Raw genomic sequence first — 19,593 nt, forward strand, 5'->3', positions numbered from 1 at the left:
TGTAAGTATATCATACATCCAAGCTTATAAACTCACTTGAGTATGGTCTTCCTACCAATGTGGGATTCATTCTCACATCCACCTCTTTTGCTAACTTCTATTCTCAAATACCTAATTTTTGAGTATTGATATCTCATGCGCATATACTCCATTCTTGACATACAATATATCGTTTCAAAGCTCTCACGGAATAGAATACAAACCGACTTAGATATATATATATATATATATATATATATCCAAAGTTAGTAAAAATACACATATTTATACTAAAATCCACAAACGTTATCGTAGTTGTTATTCACTAAGCCGTGAGACTTACTGTTTTTGTTTGTGGTTGTTTTACAAGTTAGATGTGGTAGTGTCCGGCTCGAATCATGTATTTGTGACCGGTACAATCCCTAGGGATAACTTCTTGTGCTATAGGGGTACCATTGTACCTCTTATGAAAATGTGGGAGTTACAATCATAACAAATCAGGTTAAGAACTTCATAACATTGTATTGAATGAATAATAGTATAATACACGAATCTACATTGTAATATAATAAGCTAGCTATCTATAAACTCAAACCCTAAATATCCATCTACACATTAGGATCGGGATAATTGTACTAGATTTGATAAAACCAACCTATAAATTATGTAAATCATATCAACCGAAAAAAAATCGTTAAGTTTATATTTTCTTTTATCAAAGTGTAAATGCTCCCAACGTTTTATAACCTAACAATTGTTAGATAGGATGTCTCAATCTCGTTATTAAGTCCTGAAAAGAAAATCTTCCCATATATGTATACGAAAAGGAAAAATCATCGGATGCCATAATTATGAAGGAGTTATAAGTCAAGTCAATCTAAAAAATAATTAAGTGCTTCATATTTATGTACAATAAATCAATAATCAATCATGAATGTTTAAAAGTTTTATCACTAGTTCACTATCATAAAGTTGAAAGATTTGACAATCGAAATACAAGATATTTTTATAATTATATCAGTTGATACAATATACATTTTAAGTATAAAAAGTAGAACCGTTCAATTTGATACGTCTTTATCATTGCATATAAGCTATATGTAAAATAATATAATTAATTGATTATATTAAATGCTTGAAAAGAATAATAGTAGTAAAATGAATAGAATTGAAGAATAAAGTTGAATTGCTTCTAACGCCAAAAAGGTGCATCCATCGCCCAACCATAATTCACGAGCCACATGCAAGCGTACAAGAATACAAGTATAGATGATGTACCAATACTGGAGTCTGGACACCGGTTCTTGTTTACCCGCAAAATCAGTTCTTGTTTTCAGGTAGGGACACCCACACATCACATACCAATCAATCACTGTTCACACAACAAACAGTCAAAACTTTGGAAAATCCCTTTTATTTCGAATCTAATCCGACCCTAAAACCCCCAATTCTGTTATACAATTCTGCTGACAACTTCTCCGATTTGTTCGTAAATCAACACCCAACGATTCAATAACGATGAACTGATCTGAACTTTGAAGGAATCAAATTCACGATTTAGGGTTTAATCCGTTACTGAAAAATGTTGGCTCCAAGTCCATCTGGCAACATCCCCGGTACGACTCCGCTGCTGTACTCCGTGGAAGATGATCGAGGCCGCCGGTCACTCAGGCGACAGAGTTTACGTGATGCCGCGCGGTTTTTACGGCGAGCAAGTAGCCGGCGGATGATGAGGGAGCCGTCGATGCTCGTTAGGGAAACGGCAGCCGAACAGCTGGAGGAGAGGCAGAGCGACTGGGCTTATTCGAAGCCGGTGGTGATACTTGATCTCGTATGGAACTTGGCGTTTGTTGTTGTGGCCGCTGTCGTTTTGGTTTTGAGCCAGGATGAGTCGCCGACGGCGTGGTTGAGGCTGTGGATTGTAGGGTATGCTGTGCAGTGTATTGTTCATATGGTGTGTGTTTGGAGTGAGTATAAGAACAGGCGTGAGCATCGGTGGGCTGGTGGTGGAGAATCCGGTGAGAGCAGTGACAGCATCAATGGGTCCAGAGGAAATGGCAGCCAGTATGTTACATTGGCCAATTTGACCAATAACGACAACAGGTATGTACCTTCTATCTGCAAATTCAACAATATGGAGGATCTTATTGTCTCGATTCAGTTTTAAATCATGAATCGGCTGTTTGCAGTAAGTATTGATGTCGTATCATTCTGATCCGATTGAAATGAATGATCCGTTTTGCAGTGGGGTGGCTAAGTATCTGGAATCTGCAAATACAATGTTTTCATTTGTATGGTGGATCCTTGGGTTCTATTGGGTTTCCTCAGGTGGGCAAGCATTGGCACAGGATTCCCCTAAGCTTTACTGGTAAAACTGACCTGCTTTTTCTTTTCTTGTCTATATTTTTGTTAACTTAACCGCACAGATGATTGATTGATATTTGAAATGCATTGCAGGCTTTGTGTAATATTCTTGGCATTTGATGTGTTTTTTGTTGTTTTCTGCGTTGCACTGGCATGTGTCATTGGTATAGCAGTTTGCTGTTGTCTTCCATGTATAATTGCTGTCTTGTATGCTGTTGCTGATCAGGTAAATCAGTGTAGTTTACCTTTGTATACTTCTGAATGAAGCATCATTTGGGTCTTAAAAGTAAATGAAGTTTGTTGCTGTTATAAAATATAAAGCAGGAAGGAGCAAGCAAAGAGGACATTGAGCTGCTGCCAAAGTTCACATTCAGGCGGGAAGGTGGGAAAAGTGATGACGAAATACAAGGAGGAGGGGGGCTTTGTGGAGGAGTAATGATTGAACATGCTACAGATACACCCATTCAACATCTTCTCTCACCTGAGGATGCTGTAAGTTTTTTTTTTGGTCATTTCTTTGACTTTTATTTAACTTATATATGAATGTTTCAAGGTGTACTTGATTTGAGATGTGATGGTTAATGGTAAAAATGGTAAAAATGCAGGAGTGTTGTATCTGTTTATCTGCATATGAAGATGGAGCAGAGCTACGTGAGCTTCCATGTTGTCATCATTTTCATTGCAGCTGCATAGACAAGTGGCTCTACATTAATGCCACCTGTCCTCTCTGCAAATACAACATTGTCAAGAATCGCACCAGTGCTTGTGAGGAGGTCTAGTCTAGTAGTAACAGCATAATATTAAATATCATTTGCACTTGTATCAACAACGCCTATTTCTTGCATGTTTGCTTTCATTTTGGCTCATAAGTTATCATATTCATGAAAACCCAGTGTGTGTGTGTGCGCGTGTGTGGGGTTTTCCCATTATAACATTTTTTATGATATCCACTACATTTCAATCATGCACTCGTAATTACATTATTGGGACCGGGTACCAAACTCTTGACCCGAACCTCTCCCAAAAATTTGGACCCGATTGGAGTTGGGTCGGGTTTGGGTTCTTGATTTATAGGTAAAATAAGATGTAAAAGATTTCTTGAGTTTAGAATTGTGTAGCCTTAGGTGTTGGTTGATAGCCTCTTAATTTTTCAATTAAGAGAAAGACTTTTAATTTTTAGATTCAAAGCATTTGATAGCCTCTTATTTCTTGTCTCTTAATTGTTCAACAATCTCTTATCTTTTAAAAGAAAAAGTTGTATCTGAATCAAAAAAGCATTGTGTTTTGGAAATATTTTAATTTTTTATAAAAACTTTTTTGTTCCCTATTTATTTATTTATTTATTTTTTTTTTTGTATTTCAAACGACCGTCGCCCTTTTCCATACCATTCATCTTTTAAAAATTTAGGATCTGGACCAAACAGATTTTAATATTTTCATTATTTTGTTTCAACTTTATATAAACTATATTCTTGTATATTTGTCTTATATAATGATAAAGTTGTTGTAAGCTTGTAAGAGTTGTAGATGCATTTAGTTAAATTAGGTGTTGCAAAATAAAATTTTGATATATAAAATAAACCACTTTAAACCAAAATTAGAAAAGAAAAAAAAAATACAATCTAATATTTATGAAAGTAATTTATATATAATTTTTTTTGTGTAAAACATTTTATGCATATTATATAACTTCTCTAAAAACATACAAGATTTTAAGGGCTAACCGTAACAAATTTACATTTAAATTTTTATTTTTATTCTAAATTTTCAATATTTTATTCTTATTAAGACATACATTAAAAATGTATTAAACGAGATTTTTATGCCTGCTTGTCAGCGGTGGGATTTCAAGCAATAATTTTTGTGATATAATATGTTCTTTTATAGTTTATGGTTCGCCTACTTGTACTGGCTTATTCACAATAGCAATGTACTTTTTTTTTTTTTTTTTTTTTTTTTTTTTGCTTATACTCTTATCACTTATGGTTAATAATATAGTATATTAAACAAATTGGTAGAGGAGATCAGTTAAAATATAATCATAATACATAGTAAAAATTTAGAGATCCAAGGATGTAATAGAAAAAATGAAAGTGAGATGCTAAATGAAACAACTACGTAAACACATTGCTAATTTTTTGCCTTTAGCACTAATCTTAAAAACCAAAATAACTATGGGCACGTTCTGGATGTGGTTCAGGACTCGAACTTGGTATGCTCGGTAGCGTCGGAGATTACAACCATCTTGGTAACCAATTTGTGGCATGTGGATCCAAGCTATTTCACAAAAACAATAATATTTCAATAATAATAATGTGATCAAATAAATGAATGTGCATTGCTATGTTTTAATTTACCACTAAATTTATTTAAAGTTGAATGAAGATATAACATACTTTAATTTATTGGTGTATTAAACCATCTTACTTATGTTTCTTTCGTTAACTAAATTTTAGTTTAAAAAAATATACCAAGTATAATATTGTACTTTTGAAAATTTTCTAATTACAACATTGTGTATGGAAATATTCACTTACACTTGGGATTTTTTTTGTAGTTGACTCGGTGATAAATGATTCACTAGAACAACATTAAGGGAGTGTCTTTTTATCAATGTTTTAAAACCCGGGTTGACCCGGCCGGTTCAACCGGTTGGACCGTGACCCGGGATAAAAGGCGGGTCAATTGAGAATGGTTTTTTGTAGAAATACGGATCGGATCGAACCGGCCGGGTTTCCCTTGAACCGCGGTTCGACCGTTTATGTTGAACCGGTTAAAACCGGGTTGACCCGTTTTAATAGGGTTTTGATAGTTGGATACAAGTATCAAACACCAAAACAACGAGTCGTTTGTGGTTTCTTTAATGTTTTTCAATATTTAAACTTTGCGTACATCAAATTATAGGTTATATATGTTTATACATTATGCAGGAAAGTAAAAATATATAAAAATATAAAAAGATCATAAACGGGGTTGACCCGTGAACCGGTTGTCACACCGGGTCAACTAAAAACCCGGGTTTTAAAACATTGCTTTTTTATTAACATCCCCGCATGATCAATGAGAAAAGTGAAAACGTGAAGAATAAAAAAGATGCTATGATTTAGTTGATTTTTTAAACTGTAGCCTCGATAAGAAAAAAAAAAAAAAAAACTGAAATAATAATGCTTTAATAGAAATAAATGAAAATATAATTTATAACATCTTTTGTCATTTTTTTTATTAATGTAACACCTTAAATTTTAAACCAAAATTTTCATTTTTAATTTACCAAAAATAAAGTTTCACAGACTAAGAACACATAATTATCCAAAACAACCATTATCATAAAATGTCAGAGTTTCTCAAACTGTCACGGTAACAAATCTCTCATCGAGTGTGTACAATCAGACCCTCGCATTTCTGCGGTTCTCAAAAGTACCTGAAACACATAAAACAACAACTATAAACACGAAGCTTAGCGAATTTCCCACGATACCACATACAACACACATAAATACACAACAATGGGTTATCAGCAACCCTAGGAACTATCAGCAGTCACAGTGGGCAACAACACACCCTATGAGTTATCAGCAACCCTGGAGACTATCTGCAGTATCAATTACACATAAACAACATAATACAAAATAATAGTTAGACTGGTAATCACAAATACAATTATTCTACCACACAAGTAAGAATAAGTGAGTAGACTCACCTGATAGGTTAATACTAACGACAAGTAAATCTCACACCCGAACTTCCGGAACTAGACTCCGCCTAATCAACGAAATAATTAACCCTAATTAATAATTAAGGTCCAAAACTCAACTCGAGAGTCCAAATCCCACAACTAAGTCCTTTAATGGTAAAAGACCATTTTGCCGTTCTCATGGTCTAAGACACTAAATCTTGACCAAAAGTCAACGAAAGTCAAATGCCCAACGCGTATGTTGGGCGTACTCTTCCTTACGTGGGGCGTACTACACGATTAACAACCAATCGGGGATAGAACTGGCTACATGGGGCGTAGCTAGGAGTACGCATGACATACTCCGTCTGATTAAGCTTTCACCAACTTTTATGTCTTAATCTGCTAAGATATCTAACCCAACTTCAGATCTGACCATCCTAGGGTGTCTTAATCCATAAAGTCATTGACTTTAAGCCTTTGCATGGCTAGAAAGGACCCAATGCAACAATTATAACTTCCATCACACTCTAAGTCACTCTACTCGTGCATAGGCCCTAAGAAATGATCAAACAACCATTTATATGAATCTACAAGTCCTAAAATGCATGAAAGGACAACTAATACTCTTTGGAGTGCTCCAAACTCATAAAGGTCCAAACTTAGGGACAAAAAGCTCATAAAACTCATCCATAGAGATCAACAAGGAAACTTATCAAGGTACAAAGTTTGTACCTGAAAAAGATGCACGATGAGGAAAGGTTTCTGGATCCACAAGCTTACAAGAAACAACTCCTTCTTCTCTAGCATCCTTCTTAAACAATATGCACCAAAATCACTTAATATGCCCCCAAACTCAAACAAACAACTTAGACTCGGAATTAGGGTTTGAGGATGGAATGGTGGCTGATAAGGATAGTCCAAGGGAGGTATAAGATTGTTTAAATATGGAGCAACCCTTAAAATTAGGGTTTAGTGACTGGGCTAGTACACCCGATGTACCACACGTATGCCTAGCGTACTAGTAGAACATCCGCAATCCCGTATTACATGAGTATGCTACGCGTACCCTCAAGTACACCCAATATACAACCAAAATGCGAAGCTTTTTTCTTCCATAAAGGACCAATTTTGCAACTTTTGAAAAAGTTAAGAGATAAAATAATAATACCTGATATTCGAACGTTACAATTCTTCCTCACTAAAATTAGAATTCGCCGTCGAAGTCATCCTCAGGAAACAACTCAGGATAGTGCTCACGCATCTCGGACTCAGGTTCCCACATCCACTTTGAGCCTTTTCGGTGTTGTCACTAAACTTTGACCAAGCTCACTACCTTGTTCCTCAAGGTCTTCACTCTCCGATCCAGAACTGCCATGGGCTTCTCAATGTAGTTCAAGCGTTCGTCGACTTAAATGTCCTCCAAAAGGACCACAACTGTCTCGTTAGCTATGCACTTCCTCAACTGGGAAACATGGAAGGTATCATGAATTTATCTCAAATCCTCCGGTAGCTTCAACTGGTAAGCCATTTTGCCCATACAGGCCAAAACTCGGAAAGACCCAATAAACCTGGGGCTTAAATTGCCTCGCTTCTTGGGTGACACCTTAAGAAGCACCAAATCGCCCACCCGAAAATCTATCTCAGAGCATCGTCGATCCACATAACTCTTCTAGCGGCTCTGAGCCGTCAGCAATCTTTATCTAACTTGTTGTATAAGCTCGGTCATCTTGAGCACTACCTTCATGCTCCCCATGACCCTCTGTCCAATCTCGTTCCAACAAATAGGAGTCTGACATCTCCTTCCATACAGAAGCTCAAATGGGGGCATTTCGATACTAGCATGATGGTTGTTGTTATAAGAAAACTCAACCAACGGGAGATAAGACTCCCAACTCCCACAAAGTCAATGATACAGGCACGTAACATCTCCTCAAGCGTTTGAATAGTTAACTCACTCTACCAGTTAGTCTGCGGACGACATGCAGTACTGAAGTGTAGTCGGGTACCCAACTTCGCATGAAACCTCTTCTAAAACCTAGAAGTAAAATGAACATCCCAGTCCAACATAATCGAAGTTGGCACTCCATGCTGAGCCACCACCTCTCGAACATAAATCTTAGCTAGATTCTCTACATAAGAGCTCTCGCTAATGGATAGAAAGTGAGCACTCTTAGTTAAACGATCCACTATCACCCAGATAGTGTCAACACCCCTCGTAGAATTCGGCAACTTCGTAATAAAATCCATGGTGATCTGCTCCCACTTCCACAAGGGGAACCTCTAAGGGCTGTAATTCGCCTTGAGGGCGCTGGTGCTCGGCCTTGACGTTCTGGCAGGTCAAACACCGCTCTGCAAACCAAGCCACATCTCTCTTCATACATGGCCACCAGTAACTATGCTTCAGGTTGACATACATATTGGTATCCCCTGGATGAATAGAGAATCTCTACTTGTGGGCCTCCTCCATCAAAATCAGTCGGGCCCCACACACACACTGTACCCAAATCTGCCCATGAAGGATCAAAAGCCCTCGACTATCAATATCAAAGGCTGAAATTTGGCTGACCACCCGCTCACTTTTTTGATTTTCTTCATTTATGACCTCCGACTGCTCTTCTTTGATAATCTCTAAAACTGGGGTCATCACAATCATCCTCGTATACATATCCTGAATCGGGGAACTAACCGCCCTCTGGCTCAATACGTTGGCCACCATATTATCCTTTCCCGGGTGATACAAAATTTCACAATCATAACCTTTTACTACATGCAACCACCTCCTTTGCCTCGTATTCAAGTTAGGCTGATCCATAAGATGTCTCAGGCTCTTATGGTCCATGTAGATGGTGTTGGATTAGGTATCTAAGTCCATAACTATAATTGATATATACTTGAATTAATAGTGGCATGGTCCTTTTGGGTTGCCTTCACACTTGCAACTAGACATGATGATTATTGATGAAGAGGAAAAATTTATTAATTGATTAATAAATTGGAATAAATGATTTATTAATATGTTATGGAAATAATATATTAGTTAGTAATCATATTATTAATTAATATTTAATCAGGAATTATTTTGGAATTAATTTTGGGATTAAAGGAATTAATTAAAAGTGCAGGGACTAAAAGTGTAATTGTTTAATAGTTGAGAAAAAGGGTCCAGAACCTTCCTAGGCGAAGGGTGGACGTTTCAATGTATATATGTAAGATTATTTTAGAGTTTCTAGAATATCTTATCATATATGGATAATCAAAGGAGGTGGATAATTACCATATTTGAGATTAGGGTTATCCATAGCATCATTGGTGCACTATATAAATGGTCTTTAACCCTTGGAATTTCAGCCACTCTTTAGAAGAAGAAGAAGCCAAAAGTTTGATCTCCTCCTCTCTTATATCATTCTCTTGCATTGTGTGTTTGTGAGCCATTAAAGGTGTTACACTTGTGACACTAAGTTCTTAAGCTTCAAGATCTACAAGGGAATCATTTTTATTGCAATATAACAATCAAGCTATGTAACCTAACTCTAGTTTTATATAGATTTCAAAAATTATAGACACTTCCTAGGGTTTCTCCTTTTGTGTTCAAGTTTTCATGTTTAATTAGAGAAAACCTGGATCAAAAGCATTAGGGTTGCATTCACACATTGGAATTGTTGTTATGCTCAAAACCCATCGGTGGTATCAGAGCCTAGGATTAATTTTCCGTTGAATATGATGCAATTGTGAATTGTTCAAAGGAGAAGGGAACATAATCGTCATTCTGCTCATCGACCTCATTGAGTTGGTCTTTGAACGCGACAAGTTGACATGCAAATCGACGTGGTAATTGCCCAACTCGGCGACTTGCACTGTCGGATCCTAAATTTTCAGTTTTGATAATTATCCCATGGATTTATTAGGATAATTACCTTAAATTCGTTTTGATTGTTTAAAATTGGATATTATAATCAGTAATTTTGTATATGTATCATGAATTCATGACTGGGTTAAAGTTTACGATAAAGATAAAATTAAGTTGTTAATTTAATTTTTTTAAAATTTAACCTAGTATTTTTGAAAAGTTTTAAAAATACATCATTATTTTAAAATTTAAAATTTAAATTAAATAGTTTAATTTTGAAAATTTTAAATTTAAGAACCCTAGTATTTTAAAAGTTTAAAAGACACCCTTATATATATATATATATATATATATATATATATATATATATATATATATATATATATATATATAAGGGGGGTATAATGAAACTGCCTATAAAATGGCGGTTGAATGTGTGTCCACTCTCACCCACCGCTTCCTTGATTGGTGGAGGATCGTTAGCCGAACGAGTTTGATATGACACTTAATTCTCATTAATAAGTATAATGAAATATATGAAGTAACTAAATGTTTTCATAAAATTCTCAATCTTAGTTACTTTAGGAAAATGGGAATTTGATGTTAATCCATGGAATTGCACATTGCACTTTATAAAAGTCGTTGGTGGTGCGTGTGTGGTTAACCGGCACATTAATATGGACTAATAAAGGATAGCAATGGGTAGCTCATAAATTATCGCTGATTAATGGAATGTGTGTGGTTAACTGACACATTAATTAGATAATAAATGACATTGAGAGTACCAAACTAATTTGCATGGTTATTCACACCTTCTTTGTGATCCTCGGTACCCCAATCACAAATGGAAATGGCATAATCGAGATTAAACATGTCATTGGATAGTTCAATGAATCTCAAAAAAATCTAGGAATTTCATTTAAAACTTACGTTGCTTAAAATTTTGTTTTCGTGGTGGTGAAATTGCCATATTTTTGCATGTTTTTAGGCAATATTTACTTATATTTTTATTAATATTTTGGTTATTTGCATTGAATAATGGTACTTATAAGGTTAAAATATATATTATAGCCAAATAGAAAACATTTTGAAGAAAATGGACTAAAAATGAAAAAGCATGGAACTTTGGAGGCTTGGAGACTAAAAGAAGAAGAAACCCACGTGAAAGCTCAACTCATGATGTGAATATTTAGGACTCACGACGTGAGTACGAATATTCCAGAAGATTAACATCGCGGAGGAGGAATCCTTGTAGAACACGGATATCTACTGAATTCACGTCGTAACTCATACTCATTCACGACGTGAGAGAGAATTTTATGATAACTATATATTCTCTTGATCATTACGACTTGAGAGACTTTTAGCTAACTGGAGGAGTTTCTGGAGACGAAAATTACAGAGTTCAAAGGCCTGGAAATTGCTTTCAACACCAAGGAAGAAGGAAGAATCCATTATTAGCTTTATAGTTTGGTACATTTAGCATGATTTTAAATATGACTTGTGCTTGTTTATTTGCTAGGATGTCCAGCTAAATCTAGCTGCTTCTGTTAGCTAGATTAAACTGGAACTCATGGTTTTAATACTTTAGTTTTGATATACTTGTTGGTTATGACTTGTGTTTGATTGATTGAACCTAGCATGTTTGATTTAATATTTGATTGTTTTAAATTCTTGTTCAGTGTAGTTGGTGAATATGAAGCTGCATGAATTTGAATACCTAATAATTCAGTGGACACTAGTTTATTAGAGCTACGATCAAACGAATCTTAGATAAGTAATTGAACTAATAAATTAAGATGTGATAGAGAACTCATATTATGACCATAAGTGTGTTTTCCAAATCAATCTTATATGGCTCCAATCCTATTCAATAATTGATTATGTGTTAACTATTGTGTGACCATACATAGACTTACATGGATTAATTAATGTTAGTTGTAACATCCGGATTGCGGGTATGATATTTAAATGTTTATTTTTGGGATTTTTGGAGGGACTCGACGAGTTGGTGCCTCAACTCGTCGAGTAGGGTTGGGATCCTTTGACGCGGATCAGACTCGGCGAGTCAGGTATCTGACTCGACGAGTCGGTGCTGACAAAGCAAACCCTAATTCCATGGGTTTGGAGCCTATTTAAAGGTCCTTATGGCCTTCATTTGCGGTCACTACACCCCTGAGAAAACCTAGAGAGCAGAGAGAGAGAGAGAGAGCTTGTAGAGCAAGAGGAGGGCTAATTCATCATTCTTTGTTGTGTTTTTGCAAAGGGGAGGAAAGATTTTGAGCTAGGCTGACTTGTGGGACTCAAATCTACCATCATTTCGTTCAGAGTTGTTGTGGGAGGTATGGATTCATGTTTATCTTCATTTGAGTAATAGATTTCATGAATCTAGGGTTTATTCTCTTCATTTTTGGTAGAGATCTAGTGTTTGTGATGTCCCATTGTGACAATATTATCAGATATGCACCTTGATAGGTCCACAGAGTCCTTATTCTTTAGCTTTAAGCAACCCTTTATGAGTTTTGGGGCCTATGTTATCATATTAAGGGATATTTTGGCACACAGAGATGATAGTGTGATGTATGGACCTAAAGTTTGAACCTTTACGTGACTTTTGGGTTCTAGGAGGCTAGGTCTATAGGTTGGTGAAGTAGATATGACCTTAGAGGGTCGATTGAGCATGAGCATGGGGGAAACTCGTCGAGTCCATTAGTAGACTCGACGAGTCGGACCGGGTTGCCCACGATTTGTGACCATTGGTGACCCAACGAGTTAGGTGAGTGACTCAGTGATTCAAGTGAGACCTTGGGAAGAAATCTGGGTACGAATATGGACTCGCCGATTAGTCGCATGAACTCGACGAGTCTGGTCAGTGTGGACTGTTGACTTCAGTTAACTTTTAGGGTTTAGTCAACCGGTGGACCTTTGGACCAGTAGAGGGGTAGAATGGTCTTTTACCCTTTTATAAGTTATAGTAAGAGTCTTATTTATCCTTTGAGAGCCGTTATTGATTTAAAGTAATTTATTTATGTGATTAGGCGGATGCTAGATCAGTATTCCGAGTTCGAGACTGTTTGAGATTTCCAGAGGTGAGTATTCTCACTATACTTTGCCTAGAGTGGTAATTAGAGTTATGTGACAGAGTATCTTGTATGTTTTTATATGATGTGATTTCTATGTAATTTGTGTTATGTACGATTCAGAGTTCACAGAGTTAGGACCAGAGGGTCCACAGAGTTATGGGACTGGAGGGTCCCACTGAGACACATTGACCAGAGGGTCATACAGAGTTATAGCCTCGAGTGGCTAATATGTGTTGTATATGGTATTTTGGGGAACTCACTAAGCATTTATGCTTACCGTGTTATGTGTTATGTGTTTCAGGTACTAGCGAGGATCGCGGGAAGGCGGCGACATGATTTGTACACACTGGCAGAAGATTATATTTCTTTTTAGATTATGGGATATGTTTATTTGTGATGACAATTGATAACATGAGATTTAGAAATATTATATGATTTTTATTGTGTTGAAAAATGAAAAATTGTTTTGGAAATTCTCGTCGTTACGTTAGTAAATTTATAACTGAATTTCTAATGCTATCTTAATTGGTAACCAACAGTAATTGTCATAACTGATTTATAACTCATTGAGGGAAAGTGGATTCGAAGTAACAGAAGTGTTTTGTTTATTAATTGAATTTGTGTTAAAGAATTAAGTTTTTCTAAACTTGCAAAATTAGATAAAATCCCTTTATTCATTAGAAATTATGTTAGTTTAATAGTAGGTAGATTAATTAGTTAAAACCGTTCCCTGTGATCGACACCTGACTTAGTTAAACTATTTTATAATTTGACTAGGTACACTACATAGGTGCATTTTAGTTAGTTAAGTAGTTAGGTTATAAATTTAAATTAGGTGTAGCTAATTGCATGCATCAAGTTTTTGGCGCGGTTGCCGGGGAACGACTTATTTAATTGTTGATTTATTTGCTTTAAATTAATTGATTTTTTTGTAGGGTCAAACCTGCATAAAGTTATTTTTCAGTTTGGTTTAATTTCTTTCGGTACTGAATTCACGACGTGAGCATTATTGACTCACGACGTGAATCCAGTAATTTCCAGTTTTCTTTGTTTTTCTGTTTTAGTTCAGTTTTATGTTTTTATTTTTGTTTATTTTGTAGAAGTTCATGACCAGAGGCTCTAACACACCTTTGGTGTCACCACTTGAAGATCTAAAGTCAGACCTTCACAAGAAGACGGATAAGAACGCATGAGTGAGTGAAACACCAAAAAAGTCATCTTTCAAATACCTCAAGTTAGTCTTTGGAAAGAAGTCGGGAAAGAAAGTAGGAGAGTCGAGTACATCATCAAAGGACAAAAGCAAGATAGAAAGCTTTGAGCAAGATTCCTACCCAAAGGATAGCGAATACGATATCGGGCCTAAATTGCATTACATAGAAGTGAATCAGAAGACGATTCTGATAACGAGATGGCGGATATTGCTGATATGTCCATGGGAGCTTACAAAAAGCAAATTAGAGATAATGTTAGTCCTGGCCTAATACAATCTGCAATTCCTGCAACTGCTCCATTCGAATTGAAAGGACACATCCTTGCTACACTAAGGGATGTACCATTTTTTGGAAAGGATCATGAGGATGCTTACAAGTATTTAGATGAAGTAAATGACATAGCAGATTATTTTAATATCCCAAATGTTCCAAGAGAGACAGTCTTGCTGAGGATGGTACCAGTCACTTTTAAAGGAGTTGCTAAAGACTTGCTAAAGGCACTACCACCCGGTGCAATCACTACTTGGGCCCAAATGCGCGAACAATTTTTAGATCATTTTTGCCCACCTTCCAAGATAACTAAACTAAAAAAGGCAATAGCAAATTTTGAGCAAAATTCGGGTGAGTCACTTTATGAGGCATGGAGCGCTATAAGGGATTGTTGAGACATTATCCTCAAAATGACCTCAATATACAACAAGAAGTGTCAATATTTTATGATGGTGTTAATGTCATGACAAGGAAACTCCTTGATTCCCAAGGACCACTTACTAAGAAAAATCCATGGGAAGTTAAGGAGTTAGTTGAAGAATTTGCAAAGCATTCTCATAAGTACCACAATCCAAGAAATGAGGGAGTTAAAAGAAGCGCGGGTGGAAATTCTACAAACATGGCTACTGTAATGGCCATGCTTAATACAATGGATAGGAGAATGACAAAAATGGACCAAACAATACATGCCATAAGAGTTGGATTTGAAAGGTGTAATGGTCCACACTTGACTAAGGATTGCAAATTAGATGATAACGGGTATAAAAAGCTCAAGTTTGCTATTCGAGTGAGGATAAATATGATGAAGATTAGAGAAAACCAAAGAAGAAGTGGTTGCCATATGACGCATACAAGAAGAAAAATATAAGCAGACCGGCGAGGCTTCTACCAAAAAGAGCAACCACCAGCCGAGAAGAAAGTTGATTTCGCAAACATGTTGACCCAATTTATGGAAGCTTCCGAGAAAAAGACATGATGATACTGATGCGGTGCTGAAGGAACACATTAAAATGATGAAATAACAACAGACAATGATGATTGACCAGCAAGGTTCATTAAGAAATCATCAAGCATCGATCCATAATCTCGAAGTCTAAATTGGTCAACTAACTACTTCGGTGAGCAACAAATTATCCTCACAATTTCCCGAAAAGAATGCTCAATCCCATGTTATGATGATTGAGACTGAATAAGAGGCCATCTCCGAATTCCTAGAAGCATTAGAAGTGGAGCCAAGGTAGCGCGAACCAAAGTCGGAGAAGTTAAAGATCGAAAATCAAATTTCTGATGAAATACCAAACTCAGGACGTGAGCCCTCTATGCTCACGACGTAGGATCGGTCTTAACAGAAAACTTCCGAAAATGTTTCGGCTTATTGTCTGCCTTTACCGTTTCCCTCCCGAGCTAATCTTAGTCCACTGGAAAGGGAGCATTTGGAGTTCATAAAGCACGTAAAGGGTATTCCTATAAATACTCCTTTTGTTGAGACGTTATCAAAAATTCTCGAGTACACGAAGTTCCTACAAGATTTGATAGACACTCGTCAACAGTTGAAGAAAAATTCCAAGGTTATTTTAAATGAGCAAAGTTCAAAAGCAGTGCTGGGAGAGTTACCTAAGAAGATGGGAGATCATGGACACCTCACTCTTCCATGTGAGTTTGGGAATAATATGAAGATTTATGCTTTAACCGATTCTAGGGATAGCATAAATTTGATGCCTTATTCATTTTATCAGAAGTTGAATACTCAGAAGTTGAAGGCTACAAAAATGACTATTCACATGGAAAACTGTTCAGTGACACAACCCCGGGGCATCGTGGAAGATATTCTATTAAAAATTGGGAAATTCGTTTTTCCAATTGACTTCATGGTTTTAGATATAAAAGAAGTTCCCAATGTCCCGATTATTCTTGGTTGCCAATTACTTAATATTGCTGGACCCTTGGTTGATATGCATGAATCCAAGCTCAGTTTGAGAGTTGGAGATGAAAATGAAGTTTTTGGAATAGAAGAAGGTTTCAAGGGCAATGATGTTTAAAATAAGGTTTGTAACATTGATGAAGATGATGAACTTGGGGAATTAGAGAAGTTGATGGAAAAAGAGATGAAAATAATTCAACAAGTCAAATGAACAAAACCGAGAGCATCCTTCCCATTTTTAGTTAACGTCATTGCCTACACAAATCCAAATTCTTGGGTAAGTAAGGAAAGTGATGAATTATCGGGTGATGAGGATGAAGATGAGGTACCTTCTAAGGATACGAGTCCAGTGGTGGAAGAAGAGAAGATTACATTAGAGCTTAAAAAGAATAAAGAGAACTTGGAGAATATAGGGACCAAAAGAAAGCTCGATGTTAATGAAATCAAAACTAAAAAGGAAAACTCGAAAAAATCATATAAAATACGAGTTCAAGCTTATAAGAGGCGATGGAAGGAGCAGAAGGTTCAGGTGGTAATGGAACTTTTGATAATGAGAATGGTTATATTCATGCTTATTATAATGGTGTATTTTATTTTAAAGCATTATCTTGTGATGGCGTGTATGCAACTATGATGGTTGTAGATAATTTAGGATATGATGTGTTGCAAATTCATTCATCTAATGGTTTAGACAAGGCTTGCTTGTGGCATTGTCATCTTGTACATGTCAACAAGAAACACATTGCCCAACTCCAAAAGGATGGAGTGTTGGAATCATTTGACCTAAGGTCATATGATACAAGCGAGTCTTGTTTACTTTGAAAGATGACTAAATCATATTTCACGGGTTCACATCAAAGAGGTGAGGGATTGTTGGATCTCATACACAGATGTGTGTGGGCCCTTTAGATCCACGACAAGGGATGCGAATCAATTTTATGTGACTTTTACCGATGATTATAACAGATATGGATATATCTACTTAATCAAGCATAAGTCCGAAACCTTTAAAAAGTTCAAAGAATTCAAACATGATGTAGAGAATCAATTGGATAGGAATATCAAGATGTTCAGATCTGATACAGGTGGTGAGTATCTTAGTATCGAGTTCCACCACTACCTCAAGGAATGTGGAATTGTTTCACAATTGACACCTTCTCGGACACCGCAACTTAATGGTGTGGCTAAGAGGCATAATCAAACCTTGCTGGACATGGTTCTTTCCATGATGAGTCAAGCTTCATTGCCAATCTCATTTTGGAGGTATGACTTAGAGACTGTCGCCCACATTCTTAATCTTGTTCCAACAAATAAGATTGCTAAAACACCTCACGAGATGTGGACAGGGAAGGTTCTCTCATTGGCACATATTAAGTTTTGGGGTTGTAAGGCTTTCGATAGAAGAGAGACTCACGACAAGCTTGAACCTCAAAGTGAGCGATTTATTTTCATCGGCTATCCACATAAGTCCTTTGGATACTTGTTAGGAGTACCTAGTGTAAACGTGGTCTTTGTAGCAAGAATGAGAGTCTTTCAAGAGAGAGCTCATATGCAAATAGGACAGTGGGAGTGCAATTGGTCTTGAAGAAATTCAAGAGTCAGGCAATGAGGGAACCTTTAACACTAGCACTCAACCCGAGGAAGAAATTCCTATAGAACCTATTGTTGAGTCAATGCCTCTTAGATGTTCCACTCGAGTTAGAATGACACCATAGTTTTATGGTTTCCATATAACTACAGATGGTGATACGTTTATCAGTGATAGTATAGTGGTAAATTTGGACGAGCCTTCAAATTACAAGGAAATCCATGGCGGACCCTGAGTCTATTAAATGGAAAAAGGCAATGAACAACGAGATACAGTCCATGTATGGCAATCAAGTTTGGAACTTGGTTGATAATGCATCAGGTCGTAAGATAGTTGGGTGCAAATGGATCTTCAAGAATAAGACCGATATGGATGGAAAGGTGAACACCTTCAAGGCTTGACTAGGTGCGAAGGGCTTTACTCAAACCTCAGAGGTTGACTATGATGATACCTTCTCACCAGTGGCCAAGATTAAAACTATTAGATTATGTTAGCCATAGTTGCGTTTCATGACTATGAAATTTGTCAGATGGAAGTCAAAACCGCTTTACTTAATGGAAAGTTGGCTGAGGGTGTTTATATGAGTCACACAGGGGTTTTTGCGGATGCTAGATACCCCAATAGAGTGTGTATGCTTGAGAAATCAATCTATGGACTGAATCAAGCTTCTCGCAGATGGAATGTTTGCTTCGGTGAGAAAGTCAAAGAGTTTGGTTTCTCTAGAAGTGAGGATGAATTTTGTAAGTGTGAGAACCATTCTTGAGGAATTTTGTAACATCCCAAGAGCAGGTATACTCTATAAACACTTGTTTTATTGGTAATTGTCAAGTTTGGTCCTTATATGGGAAAAGGGTGGTAAATGAGTATGAGGGGTGTATGTAAGTGTACGCTTAGTGTACTCATAAGTGTGTTTTGATGCGGAAGCCACCTAGTATGCTGGGCGTACTAAGCCCAGAGTGAAAACCCTAATTTGGGGTGTGCCTCTATTTAAAGGACATGATGGCCTCATTTTTGGCCACCATTCCCAGACTTCAAACCTCTCAAACCCTTATTTCTCGTCCCTTGAGCTTGTAAGGCCATTTGTGAGCTATTGAGTGTTCTTGTGTTTCTTTGGTGTGAAGAAGAGGCTTTGAAGAGGAAGGAGCGGGAGTCCATGCTTTGGATATGAGCTTATCTGTGGTTGGAGCTTAAGTTACAAGTATAAAGCTCAAATCTTTTTCACTATTTTGATTTGTGCATCATTTTAGTCTATTTTAGAGTTTGGTCCCAAAGTTGGATGCTTTGTGAGATATTGAGCTACAGAGTTTATTATCAGCTCCTTTGAGTATTTTGAGTGGTGTAGAGTCATAAAAATCGAGACTTGGACATTTGAATCAAACCATGCACGAGTTATGAGCATATTTGAGAATAGAGAGTGAGAGTTTTGATGGTTGTGGCTTTATCAACCATGTAAAGGCTTAAAGCTGTAGACTTTATGGAGTAAGAGTCTTTAGGACGTCCAGATCTGAAATTTGAGCTAAGGTCTTAATGGATTAAGACCAAACAAGTGAGAAGAACAAAGTTGCGACGTACGCTGAGCGTAATCCCAGTACGTTCAACGTAGGACTGAGAATCCCCGCTGCATGCATAACAAAGGAGTATGCCCACTGTAGAG

The 19,593-nt window shown here is 36.7% G+C and overlaps 2 protein-coding genes and 1 non-coding gene across 4 annotated transcripts; 2 read left to right on the forward strand and 1 right to left on the reverse strand.

The window, feature by feature from the left end:
* Window positions 1-1,200: 1,200 nt before the first annotated feature.
* LOC145034313 (E3 ubiquitin-protein ligase At1g63170-like) lies at window positions 1,201-3,307 on the forward strand. Of its 2 annotated transcripts, none has more exons than XM_078982698.1 (5): window positions 1,201-2,082; window positions 2,225-2,347; window positions 2,437-2,569; window positions 2,665-2,835; window positions 2,949-3,307. In XM_078982698.1, the coding sequence occupies exons 1-5, from the start codon at window positions 1,562-1,564 to the stop codon at window positions 3,120-3,122; spliced, it is 1,122 nt and encodes a 373-aa protein (XP_078838824.1). In that variant the 5' UTR covers window positions 1,201-1,561; the 3' UTR covers window positions 3,123-3,307. The 2 variants fall into 2 exon arrangements, with proteins under 2 accessions (XP_078838824.1, XP_078838825.1); XM_078982699.1 differs by having other exon boundaries at window positions 1,206-2,082; window positions 2,668-2,835.
* Window positions 3,308-14,741: 11,434 nt separating this feature from the next.
* On the reverse strand, window positions 14,742-14,847 carry LOC145038215 (small nucleolar RNA R71). Its single transcript, XR_013679280.1, has one exon. It is a non-coding gene; the product is annotated as a small nucleolar RNA R71 (small nucleolar RNA).
* A 1,205-nt stretch (window positions 14,848-16,052) lies between these two features.
* LOC145035150 (uncharacterized) lies at window positions 16,053-16,469 on the forward strand. Its single transcript, XM_078983741.1, has one exon. It carries the CDS (start codon window positions 16,053-16,055, stop codon window positions 16,467-16,469), a length of 417 nt encoding a protein of 138 aa, XP_078839867.1.
* The last annotated feature ends 3,124 nt before the right edge of the window (window positions 16,470-19,593 follow it).

Source organism: Lactuca saligna, chromosome 3, assembly GCF_052625555.1.
Source record: "Lactuca saligna cultivar CGN05327 chromosome 3, ASM5262555v1, whole genome shotgun sequence".
Taxonomy (NCBI): domain Eukaryota; kingdom Viridiplantae; phylum Streptophyta; class Magnoliopsida; order Asterales; family Asteraceae; genus Lactuca; species Lactuca saligna.

Coding starts and splice junctions, on each gene's coding strand:
- LOC145034313 (XM_078982698.1), top strand. CDS start 1,562: ATGTTGGCTCCAAGTCCATCTGGCAACATCCCCGGTACGACTCCGCTG. Junction 2,570..2,664: donor TGTATGCTGTTGCTGATCAG/GTAAATCAGTGT, acceptor TAAAATATAAAG/CAGGAAGGAGCAAGCAAAGA. Junction 2,836..2,948: donor TTCTCTCACCTGAGGATGCT/GTAAGTTTTTTT, acceptor GTAAAAATGCAG/GAGTGTTGTATCTGTTTATC.
- LOC145035150 (XM_078983741.1), top strand. CDS start 16,053: ATGGGAGATCATGGACACCTCACTCTTCCATGTGAGTTTGGGAATAAT.